Source organism: Ambystoma mexicanum, chromosome 7p, assembly GCF_040938575.1.
Source record: "Ambystoma mexicanum isolate Mex_15411 chromosome 7p, UKY_AmexF1_1, whole genome shotgun sequence".
Taxonomy (NCBI): domain Eukaryota; kingdom Metazoa; phylum Chordata; class Amphibia; order Caudata; family Ambystomatidae; genus Ambystoma; species Ambystoma mexicanum.
Genome location: NC_090939.1, coordinates 670,003,435 through 670,016,473, shown reverse-complemented (window position 1 = coordinate 670,016,473; position 13,039 = coordinate 670,003,435). Strand labels below are relative to the sequence as shown.

Genomic DNA, 13,039 nt, shown 5'->3' with positions numbered 1-13,039 from the left:
AGAAGAGACAAAACAAGACAGGAACAGCAGGGCAGAATGACACAATGCAGACACTGGGCACAGCTAAGTTCGAAATCAGCAGAACAGAATGGAACACAGTGCAGCCAATGGGCACAGCGAAGTTCAAAATCAACAGAACAGAATGAGAAACCATGCAGCCACTGGGTACAGCTGAAGGCAATGAGCGTGGGAGTCCAGGTGAGAGGAGTGAGGGAGTGACAGAGGGGTAGGACACATTTTTTGTAGAGGTGACTAACCCATAGTGAAGTGTGATGGAGGTTTCAGTTTCTCAGAGGAATGCAGAATCGCGGGCCACAATGCATTCATGTGGGGTGCATGATAGACCCTCAGACCTAGCCAGGCAGCGGACAGGGAGCAGACAGAGAACTTAGGGAAGGCCTTTGGGATAGCCGGCCGGCGCCCATGATTGGATCTTTCTCTGGTGGCCTGTCAAATAAGCAGGCAGCTCGGATGGGAGTTCCCCGTGCCAAGAAAAATGTGGTGGCCATTTCTAAATTTCACACGCTGCAAACAATTACTCGGCCCAACTTGGAAAAAACACAGTAACTTTGACGGATATTGGAAAAAAAGCCTCTAAATACAGCAGGCAGCCTTCCGAAGAATGCCAATTCAATATGGGCAGTGTAGAACGCTCGCTGAGTAGTAATTTAAGTATTACTGATGTTACATGATACCATTCCTCAGATTCTAAGCTTCTCTTCATCCAAACGATTGGATGGCATCTGTAGACCTACAGGATGCTTATTTTCACATCCCCATCTACAAACATCACTGTCAGTTCCTGAAATTCACATAGGAAGGTCTCATTACCAGTTCACATATCTTCCCTTCGGGCTAAATTCTGCGTCCAGGGTTTTCACAAAGGTTCTGGGGTCAGCGGCAGCCTACCTTTCGGCTAAGGACAGTCCATCTATATCCTTACCTAGATGACTGGCTTCTCAAGGCCCAGTCACCAGAGGAATTGCTTCAGAATATGCAATTAACATGCCATACTCTTTTCAACCTGGGGTTTTCCATAAATGTGACAAATCCCAGCTCAATCCCTCGCAAAGGATCTGATTCCTAGGAACATTCATAGATACTACTCTACACAGAGTCTGTCCTCCCCTGGAAAGCGTGGAAGCTGTTCAACAAAACATCTTAAAGTTCAAGACCCACCAGACACTAGCAGCTTGGTAGTTTCAAAGGCTCTTTGGCCTTATGGCCTCTTGCATAAACCTAGGTCCCTCTGCAACTCTCCATATGAGAATGGTCCAGTGGCATCTTGCTCTCAATTGAAACCAGCTCTCTGATTCCCAGTAAATGAAAATCCAAATTCCAAAACAAGTTCAGGACTCTACTCTGGTGGAACTCCCCAGAGAGCCTGTTAATAGGTTTTCATTTTCAACCTCCTCCTCACCAAATAGCCATAACAGACTCTTCAGAGTACGGTTGTGGAGCCCATTGTCTAAGTCTAACAGCTCACAGTCTTTGGTCCTCTCAGGAAAAGGACTACATAAATGTCCTGGAACTAAGACATATTTGTCGCTCTGAAATAATTTCTTCCCTCACTTCAAGGAAAGGTGGTGAAAATTCTAACGGACAATTCTCTGCAATATTTTATATCAACAAGCAGGTGGGTACTTGTTCCCTTCCCCTCTGTCTCCTAATATAGAAGATTTGGTATTGGACCTTTCAAAATCACATTTTGTTGTTGGTGTCCCATCTGGAGGGAAAGAAGAATGTCCATGCAGACTAACTAAGCAGGTTACAGTCTGCTGCGCACAAGTGGGAGCTAAAACAGTCAGTAGCAAGCATGATATTTCAGAAGGTGGACCATCCATCAATAGAGCTCTTTGCCAACCAGCACAACTCCCTATGTCCTAAGTTTGCATCAAGTCAAGGTCAGGGTATTCAATCTTTGGGAGATGATCTACTTCTGGATTTGTCGAATCTAACACTTATGCGTTCCCACCTCTCCCATTAATTCACAAAATATTGCTCACATTCAAAATGTCACATAATCTGACAATGATTCTTATAGCCCCGTTCTGGCCTTGCCAGATCTGGTTTCCAGACCTAGAGTTAGCGGGGACTTCCCTATTAGATCTTCGATCATCGAGAGATCTTTTGAGTCAACAGAAAGGACAGGTCGTTCACCCCTCCGCTCAATTGCTCAACTTGAAGTGTTGGTTCCTGAAAAACTAGCCTTTACCCACTTACATTTGTCAGAGCAAACATAACCATCATGTCAGCTTCTAGAAAAGCTTCTACTAAGAAACAATATTTTACCAAATGCTCACGTTTCTTTCACTGGGCCTTGGACCAAAACCTTAACCCTCTAAAGGCCTCTGTTGATAATGTCATGTCCTTCATGTCTTATCTAGTATCCCCTGGTGTCAAAGTAGACACGTGCAAACACTACTTATCAGATATTGGTTCTTAGCTGAATAGAGAACACAAGTCTTTCTCTCTTTCCAACAAAGCCATTAAAAGGCACATCGAGGGCCTTCTTTGTTTATATCCCCCTATTGGTGAACCTCCACCTCAATGGGATCTCAATGTGGTCTTATCAGCCCTAATGCAAAAGCCATTCGAGCCTATGGCCTCATGCGAATTAGAATTTCTAACTTGGAAAGTGGCATTCTCATTAGCCATTACTTCGGCTAGAAGGATTGGAGAGCTCCAGTCTCTCTCCTCAAAGGAACCATATATAGTGTTCCATAAGGACACAGTTGTCCTACGTACAGACCCCGCCTTTCTACCCAAGGTGGTCTCCGACTTTCATTTAAACCAGGAAATATGTCTTCCCATTTTTCTTCCTTCACCGCATGCTTCTGCGGCCGAACAACATTACATAACCTAGATGTTGTAAGAACTTAAAAATTCTATCTAGAAAGTACCAAACCGTTTAGAAAAGCAGACCAGCTCTTTGTTACTTACGGTGGTCCTTCTCCTGGCAATAAGGTAGCTAAAGCTTCCATCGCTAGATGGGTTGTCTCTTGCATCTCCAAGGCTTACGACATGAAAGGGCTCGGTACTGCGCAGAGACTTCGGCTCATTCCACTTGAGCCAAGGCAGCATATGTAGCCTTTACCAGGCATGTTCCCATTGTAGACTTCTGTTATGCGGCTACCTGGGCTACCCCACTTGCTTTTTGCAAGCACTATGCTATGGATACATCTTCTAGAAACAATGCAAAATTCAGCCAAGAAGTGCTCCGCAACTTGTTTGCCTTATTTCTGTACATCGTGTCTCCTCCACTCTTACTTATTCGAAGGCTTTTTAGTCTTGCCCCAACCAGTTGGGCAGGAGGGAGAGCCAGGACGACAGAGAAATGAAAAATTACCTTGATGGTAATTAAGGTTCTCTTAGTCCAGACTCTCCCTCCTTCACAACACCCACCCAGTCCCTACAGTACGCATATACTTAAATTCTACCGCCATGAGCGAAACCACAGGAACTGGGGTGGAACGTTGGTCCCCTAGGGGTAAGGTGTGGGCCCGACGCGCGAAGGGAGGCATGCATGACGTAGGCCCTACCCCTTCCAAAACTCAAAGTGACAGCTATCTTTTTCAGCCAGCTTTTCAGGCCCTCCTGTGAATGCAGGCGTTCCCAACCAGTTGTAATGGAGGCAGAGCCTGGACTAAGAGGACCTGAATCATCATGAAGGTAATTTTTCATGTTTTTGTCATTATAAATGAGGGACAGCCGTATCCTTTGTTTTGGTCAGCAACACTGACAATGCACCCACAACATTAATTAAGATTTATATTATGTGGAATCAGCACATAATTGGTTTTTAGCTGAATTCAGATATTGTTTTCCAGTTTTATGTACAACTGAAGGTAAAACAAAAAGTATGTCCGTGTTTTGTGTTATTTGCTTATTAGGTACATTTTTTTTTATCAGCGTACTGTATGTTCATAGTCTGTGTCTAAGTGCCCTTTGAAATCTGTGTAGAAAGACGTTTAAGGTTATTGTGTTCATACAGAAAGAATACATGTTCTTCTGGGTTTTCTAAGAGTGTATCGTTCTTCTAGGTCACTTGCATCTCAAAGGAAATGAGGAGAAAATGTCAAAATCCTTAAAAAACTACATCACCATTAAGGTAAGAGTCGTGGTTTATAAAAATGATTTTAAGAGCTTTTGTAGACATTATCCGAGTGCCATGTTATGATGCAAATAACACATGTTTTTATGTTAACTAGCTTACTCATGTTATCTATTGTGTAAGGCTTAAGATCTCAGTTGATCCTCTGGAGCATGCATCCAACCTGTAAGCTGCAGAGCTGAGGAGTACTGCACGCTTTCCCCAACTCATCGGTGCAAGCATCAGGAAGGCAACTCTTTGCCACTGCTACATCTGCCTTTAAAGCTCAGAAGCCCACCTGTCCTTTCAACATGGGACATGATTTTGATGATGTACATATCACCTTTCCGGGACCTTATATTTAAAGTAATTTCCTGGGTGAGATTTATTTTTTGCTTTTGGTGTGCAGCCTTTTAAAGTTACATATTTTCCTTGTACACCCTCTTTTAGTCAAAGCTTCAGAAGTGTACAGCACACGGATAATAAGCTAGCATACATTGTTAGCAACAGTTTTAACATTCCCACCCCTGTACCTCAACAAACGTGCATATCTCAAAACTGCTTTCTCATTCAAATTAAAGCCCATTCATATTATGTTTCATTTGTCATTGCATCAGTGGATCCAAAAACAAATTCATCAGCAACACTACCATGCCCCCAACCCCCTCACATAAATCAGAAAGCAGGGTCCAATGGGCCAGTGTCTCACCAAATATTGGTCTCTCTTCTGATGAATTCACGAAATGGGTGTATCTGGCTACACAGCTACACATTTTATATGCTCCTACCTAACACATCGTATTTCTCTTACATGGCAAAATCCTGTATATCAATGGGTACCAAAGCAGGTCACAGGAAGGAGCATGGTCCTCCACCTAGCATCCACAACCTCCTTTACAGTGTGTAGTATTTTGGTAATCAAGTCCTTGAAATAGTCGAGAGCAGGAAGACCCTGCTCTCTGGTGTGCCCAGCAGTACTACTCTGGTGTCCTTTGGAAGCACCACCCTGCAAATGTATCTATTCTGTGAGATCACCCCATTCTAGTACCTGCTGAATTTGGCACATCCTCACCAATTGTGTGGAGAAACTCTCGGCCCCTCCACATCCATTCAGCAATCACCTGCCATACTGTATATAAAGCGTTGTATCTTTTGCCATCTGCATATTAACTTGTACGCCTGTTCTATCTTGCTTACATACAACACACACACGCGCGCACAGATCTGCACTCACACGAAATTGTCAAAAGGAGGAGACAATTTCAGGTATCCTCCTTTTCAGAACATACAATAACATTACAGTGCAGCATTAAAAACAGACATTTCTGTATGTAAAATATGTAATGTTGTCCTCTTACACTTAGCTGCATTGTGGATTAGTAACCAAGCAGTGCGTTGTGTGGTGGGGTTGCCCTGGGCGGTGTCCTGGCAGTCTCCAAACAGGGTTCCAGAGCTAGGACCACCTCCTGACTAGCCCTAGATATGCCAACCCACAGCAGGCAGCCCATTTTGGCAAAGAACAGCGCATGGTTAAAGGGCTGCCTGCAGATGTCAGGGCTTCTGATTAGAAAAAAGGAGACATCTGCCAACGCATCTCCTTTTTCCTAATCTGAAGCCCCAACGCCAGCAGACAGCCTTTTAACCATGCACTGCTCTTTGGTTAAATTGGCTGGCTGCTGGGGGTAAGCTTCTCTCATTAAGAAACAGAAGGACACCTGGGGCGCACTGGATCATATCTTTGGTGTGCCCAGCTTCTCCTTTTGTTTCTTAATCGCAGGCTGTGAGCCTGTGATTTAGGAACAAAAAGTAAAGGCTGGGCGCTCCCAAGGTATGAAACCAGTGCGCCCCAGCTATCCTGCTTGGCTCCCACTGCCCGGTAGGCAAGAATTTGCCAGGCCCCACACCCCATCGAGGAGTGGGTGCTCTAGTTAGGGGGCGTGCCATAAGTATTGGTGGGTGTTTGGGGACTGCTTGCCGAGGCAACTATTCACTGTTGATTGTAACCTGCACAGGACTGGATAAAATGGGTACTTTCGAAAGCATAACCATGATTTCAGGAAAGTTAAGTGTAATCGGTGAACTGCGCCAATTAACAATAGTACAATAACAATTGAGTTATATTTTTAATTCCATTCCACAGCCTGACACGTGTTTCGAGCAAAGCTCTTTTTCAAAGGCTGTACATAGTTTCAAATATAGAATCAATAGCATATTCATTATTGTATACACATCATATCAATTGGGCAAACACCAAGGGGTTAAGAAGGGAAAATGGCCAAAAATGAATGTGTAATACATGACAACAAAGTTAACATCATGACAATGTTGCACAGCCATTATGGTTAAATAGCATTAGATGATAGTAAAAAAATTGCAAATTCGTACAGTCAATTACCGTTTGATAAAAGGCATCCATTCGGTTCCAAAACCAATAAAAGGGTTGACAAAACAACATAGTAAGAAAATAAGTGCGTGCGGTGATCAAACCACCATAGATGAATTAATATGCCGAATCAAATAAAATAATCAAGACTATCTAGATATATTTACCGATGAACCTTGTCCAAGAAGAAATCTGTACAACAAAAATTCACAAAGATTACCGATTGCCATAGCTATTACGTCCATAGCCCAACCAAAATTCCACGACATTTTGTATAAAAAGTAAAAAGGAATTACCTTAATATTACTTGCAATTGCAATGACAATTAGAGGCAATCTGCAGTAATCCACGTACGAAGGGGAATTGTTGCCCGTAAGGATGCAATAATCAACCAATTCAGGATGACACACGTATCCAATGTCAGTAGATGATTGAACAGTTAACAAGAAAGAAAAAAAGGGGAAACAAGCACGGGATTAGGTGAAAGCGCCTGATTGAGACACAGGGACCGTATCAAAAGAACATGCAGACCGCTTACCAGCCTTCCAGCAACAACAGTATCCAAGGGAGCGCGCGCGCGTGTAGTGCAGCTTGTGTAGTTAAGGAGGAAAACTAGATCGCGTAAGCATCAACGTGACAGAACATCCAGCGGCGGCCATATTAGGTGAGGGAGAGGACCGGCTACAGTCAAGTGACATGCTCCTGAGCCGTACTTTAACACTTGGATCAACCAATTAATTGTGAGATTGAAGCGGATCTGTTAGTGCTATTACATGCATAATTTAGGTGTTAATACGGAATAAAAATAAAATTAGCGCACTGAAAGTAGTGAATCCTGGTTATGTAATCAACACACACACCCATTGGTGCTGCTAAGCCTGAATTACCACTTGAGACTACAATTTGATTAAAAAAAATTGATCCAAATCATCTAGCGCAATTATATATATTATTGTTGTGATAAGAAGGATAAGTCTTAGTGCTCTGAAAAGATATGTCATCCTAGGTTGTGTAATCAATCGCACACACCCATTAATTCATCACGGGGCATAATCACAGTCAGGTTAGCTCCCATTACGATCAGAAAATAAAAATAAAAATAGAAAGCATAAAGAGCACGGTAGTCGAGTGTAGCTACCTAAAATGTCAATGGCACAAGCAACCAAACTTACTAATTGCACTCAATAACAAAGTTTGATGGGAAATTTACATAAGATCAGTTATCCATAAGGCAACACATGAGTCAGCAACTATATGCAACCTATGTAAGTCGGAATCAATATAATTAAAGCTGATTAAAACCATACATTAATAAGAAAGTATCTGAAATAAAAGGTAAATCATAAGAAAACATGAAATTCATGATCAGAATTAAGTCCACAATTAACCAATCTATGTTTACAAATAAGTCTTGCTTCCAATTGTCTAAGTCTGAGTTCCATGTTGCCACCTCTTTTTAAAGGACGTATTTGAGCCAACCCAATAAATTTTAAGTCCTTGAAGTCATCCAACTGGTGTAGAGTCTGCCAATGTAATGCCAATGGATATTTAGCATCCTGTTTGTTTAAAGAGGCGAAATGCTCACGGATCCGAATTTTGAGTGGCCTGATGGTGCTCCCAACATAGAATAAGCCACAAACACATATGATGCAGTACACTACAAACTTTGTGTTGCAATTAATAAATGAGTTAATTACATTCTTGCCTGTTGTGCCAAAATCAAGAGTCTCGGATTCAAATGTGTGTGAACACATGTTGCAACTCCCACATTTATGAAACCCATTCAAGCGCCCTTGATCTAACCATGTTGTAGCAGTGGGTGCTGGTGCCATAAAGGACGGACATAAGAGATTTTTAAGAGTAGGAGCTCTACTAAATACTATTGATGGGTTTGGTTCCAATAGTTTGGTAAGATCCTTGTCAAGGTGGAGAAAGTGCCAATGATGTTTTAGTATAGCATACACCTCATTACTATCACTGTTGTATCGAGTAATCAGTCTGATTTTATTGAAAGGCGTGTTAGCTAAATTTGTTCGAGTTTTAGGTTTAAGTAAATCAGCCCTCTTCATACTAGATACTTCACGTTCAACCTTAGCGAGAAGATTTGGTTGGTAACCACGTTGTACAAATTGGTCATGTATAAACAGTTTTTCCGCATCAAAGTCAGCATTAAGGGAACAATTCCGTTTAGCTCTAATGTATTCACCTTTCGGAATATTGTTGATAACAGAACGTTTGTGAGAACTAGATGAGTGTAAAACTGCATTAACCGCGGTAGGTTTACGAAATGTTTTAGTGATGAAACCCGTAGGGGACATAGAGATATTCAAGTCAAGAAAATCCACAGAATCATTGGAATAATGATGTACAAATTGCAAACCCCAATTGTTAGCATTTAGAAAATTTACAAACTCACTTAGTTCCGCCACATTGCCAGTCCAAATCATAAAAACATCATCATTGTATCTTTTCCAAAGATTTATCAAGTGAGAAAAAACTTTGTTCTGAAACACATATTGTTCTTCAAATTGGTGCATAAATATATTTGCCACAGAAGGAGCAAAGCTAGCTCCCATTGCAATCCCAATCAATTGTTGGTAATAAGTCTCATTGAAAAGAAAAACATTATTTTGCAAAGCACAAAGAAGAAATTCTTTGATCATTTCAATATGAAGATGGCATGATGCTGATTTGTATCGGAAAATATAGGTAATGCTGGCAATTGCTTTATGATGATCAATAGAAGTATATAGTGATTTAACATCAAGTGTGACCAATAATACTTCAGAAATACAAGGCAATTGTGCAAGAATATCAAGAATATGCATAGTATCTCGTATGTATGTGGGTGTGGAGTGGACCAGTGGCGCAATACATTCATTAACATAAACTGATATAGGTTCCAAGATTCCAACCTGGCCACTGATGATGGGTCTGCCTTCAGGTATCTTGTCAAACGGCTTGTGAATCTTAGGCAAAAAATAGGCAGTTGGCATTGTAGGTTTGTCAGAGAGCAAAAAACATTTTTCCACATCTGTAATAATGCCTAGTTTATACCATTTGTCGATTAAAGAGTGAACTTTATTACGTATATGTGCGATAGTATTATTTTTCAAAATGGCATAACAACCAGGAGAGTTCAAATGGTCAAGTGCCATAGAGATATAATCTACTTTATCCATAATTACGTTTCCACCCTTATCAGCCTCCTTAATCACCAGCGAGTCATTAGATGCTAATTTGTAAAGGGCGGAACGCTGTGCTAATGATAGATTGGAATATGTATGATGAGAAGGAGAAGAGCAACGATCAAACAATGTGTGGATATCATTAGTCACAACCCGATGAAAAGTATCTATGACATTATCATCTGAAAGAATAGAAGTAAATTTGGATTTGTTTGCAAATTCTTTAATTGTCAAATTACGATGCTGAATATCTAATTCTTTCATGGTATCAAGAAGATTAGACTCACTGTCAGACATTGACTCATCGATAGACATAAGTATGTGTGTACTCATCATTGTTTACAGTGTAAGTTCTGATAGTTCTGCGACAGGCGTCATAGGGGAGTATTGTTTGACCTGTGTGGCAAAGAACTTCTTTAACTTGAGCTTTCTGATAAATTTAAATAGATCGATCTGTACCTGCACACAGTCATTCATGCATGATGGAGCAAATGATAACCCTTTGTTTAACAGTGAGTGTTCTTCTGGAGAGAGCTGATATTGACTTAAATTATGAATTAAATTTATCTGAACTGATTCTGATCGGTTTGATTCTGCATTGATTTCTGGTAAGAGGCTCTGGTTAGCCGTTGGCCTAGTGGAGCGGCGTTGGCGCCGCCTATGTTGGCCGCCCCTTCAGCCTCTTGGTTGGGACCGAGCATTGCGATATTGGCAACGGATGGTAAGCGGAACCTGACCTGTTTTCTGATAGCCTCTTGTCTGTTGCCCTTTTTGAATCTTCTCATTTGTTCCAAAAAAGGTGCCGGAGCCGAAATAGGTTGTTCAGGCAATTCAACAGAGTCAACATCCTCTTCATCCGGCGCCTCATCATCAAGGGGTGCATTCCCTGAGGCCTTTTTATTATTCCTAGGTCGGACTGAATCACTTTCTACATCAGAACTGACAGGGGACGAGGCAGCGCTACTATTACGCGATCTAGACACTTCATCAAACTTGGGTTGATAAGTGTAGACCCGGTTATCTCGGTAATCCCTATCGTCTCTAGAGAATTTTCTACATTTTCTCATTTTGACCTCATCCTGATGCCTTCTCAATATATTGTACATTGTTTTAAAATTGTTATCAATAGTTGCAGCAGGTGCATCAAACAATTGAATTTCTTGTTTGAGTTCATCAATTTGTTTAACAATACGAGAATGTGCTCTTTCTGCATGTTCAATGAGTAATAATAACATTTTATTAGAGCTATTGGTCAGGTTGGTTTCCCATTCCACTGCCAAATCATTATCCTGAGGATCTTCAAAGTCCGGCAAAATAAGTATACGAAGACCTCTTGGTATTTTGCGTTCTTGAATATAATGCTTAAGCGTGGTCATCTCCCAAAATTTATTGATTTCTTTGATACTCAACCTCTCAAGCTTAATGAATTTTGATTTGAGATCCTCAGTAATGTTAGGTAACCGCTTGAACGGGTTCAAAGTAGAACCACGAGGTGCAAATAATGCTTTAATATCTGCATCTCTAGTGAGGATATATTCTGCTGCTTCAGCCATTAGATAGAGAGAAGTACAGTGCACAAGCTGCTGGGTTCAAGACCAGAAAGTTAGCAATAGAACAGTGTGGTCCAAAGGCCAATGTGAACAACCAGCGCTAATACTGAATATTAGGAATATGAAAAAGGCAGCGTTCAACTTGAAAATTTGAGGGTGCCTGGACCAAGAACCCTCAGTGAAGCTCTTTTTATATATAGAATCAATAGCATATTCATTATTGTATACACATCATATCAATTGGGCAAACACCAAGAGGTTAAGAAGGGAAAATGGCCAAAAATTAATGTGTAATACATGATTCTATATTTGAACAATGTACAACCTTTGAAAAAGAGCTTTGCTCGAAACACGTGTCAGGCTGTGGAATGGAATTAAAAATATAACTCAATTGTTATTGTACTATTGTTAATTGGCGCAGTTCACTGATTACACTTGTCTCTCACTGAGGGTTCTTGGTCCAGACACCCTCAAATTTTCAAGTTGAACGCTGCCTTTTTCATATTCCTAATATTCAGTATTGGCGCTGGTTGTTCACATTGGCCTTTGGACCACACTGTTCTATTGCATGATTTCAGGAATGCTTCTGGAATTGTACCTTTTTGAGGATAGAGTATAAAATGCTTTGTATCCAGCTGTGGTGTGGGGTATATAAAAGAGGCACATTTTAATATACTTGTCTGAGTGCTTTAGGTGGGAGGCAGAATAAAGATGGCCCGGGCTCAACTCAAAATACATTCTGATTTGGGACATAGGCTTGGTACCAAAGTTTCCCTGAGATTGGTAAATCATTAATTCCAGTTTCGTCCAGTGCTGGATGTAGAAGCCAACATGTGTCATATGGTGCTTGCCCTTTACTGAATTTGGCATTCTGTGTAGTGTTGTCAGGCCTGTGTTTGGTACTTCAGTAAGAGCATCTAATAGTGCTGGGCTTCATAGTTCACCAATATCAAATCTCAAAGCATTCACTTCATAATATAGTTAAAAGGTGTCTGTCATTTGTAGAAAACCTAACTAGGGAGACCTAGCAATACTAATGGCTCTTCACTCCAATTGAACGAGGATCTAGCATTTACCCATTCCCTGGAAATCATGAATTGCACGGCTTGATAGTAACATAGGCAACTTTGCCCACCTTTCCCTTTGGTCATCTACAAGATTCTTTTGGAGATATTTTTTCCTTACTTTCTCTACACAGATGCATCACGTTAAGTCTTTCTGTGGACTGCTCAGCACCAATTTTGTAAACTCTATTGGAAGCGATATGGAGCAGTTCGAGAGTATTCGGGGATCATTGATTTAATGGAGTGTGGCCAATCATGAGTAGGAGTCAGACACACGTTGGACATGTTGAGTGTTTTATTTAAATAAGTAGAATGCCTAACTCACCCTATTGCTGCAGGGATGTTTGCGACCTAACCAAACTAGCAAAGGGTGCTCATCTGTCGTCAACGGTTCAAAGAAAAATGTCCTTGGTCCAAAAACCTACTTCTGTCTTACCCATCCACTTGAACTAATAACTAAAATCATTGCCAAAATGGAGATCTTCTGCACCTTCGCTTTAGCTGGATGTCTCAGAGCTTTATTTCAGGGGTTATCCAAATGCAACAAGTCTCATGATGCCACTTCGCTGGTAACAAGTCAATCGAGACTATTCGTCCTGATTCATAGTATCTTTTTCATGAGCTCCAGTAGTTCCTGGTATATATTCACATGTCTAGTGCTCCAGAGGGTGCAAGACCTCTTGATGTCCCCGATGTCCTCTTTACTGTTTTTCCTGAATGTAATCTTACAGTTTGTACTCTTATGTTTAGTTTTTCAGATT

General features: G+C 41.1%; 1 protein-coding gene across 4 annotated transcripts in view; it reads left to right on the top strand.

The window, feature by feature from the left end:
- Positions 1-13,039, top strand: part of CARS2 (cysteinyl-tRNA synthetase 2, mitochondrial) — a 1,341,930-nt gene that overhangs the window by 881,369 nt on the left and 447,522 nt on the right. For all 4 annotated transcript variants that reach the window (XM_069636755.1, XM_069636758.1, XM_069636756.1 and 1 more), the window contains one exon: positions 4,044-4,111. In XM_069636755.1, coding sequence (XP_069492856.1) covers positions 4,044-4,111 — 68 coding nt within the window. The remainder of the gene's footprint in view (positions 1-4,043; positions 4,112-13,039) is intronic.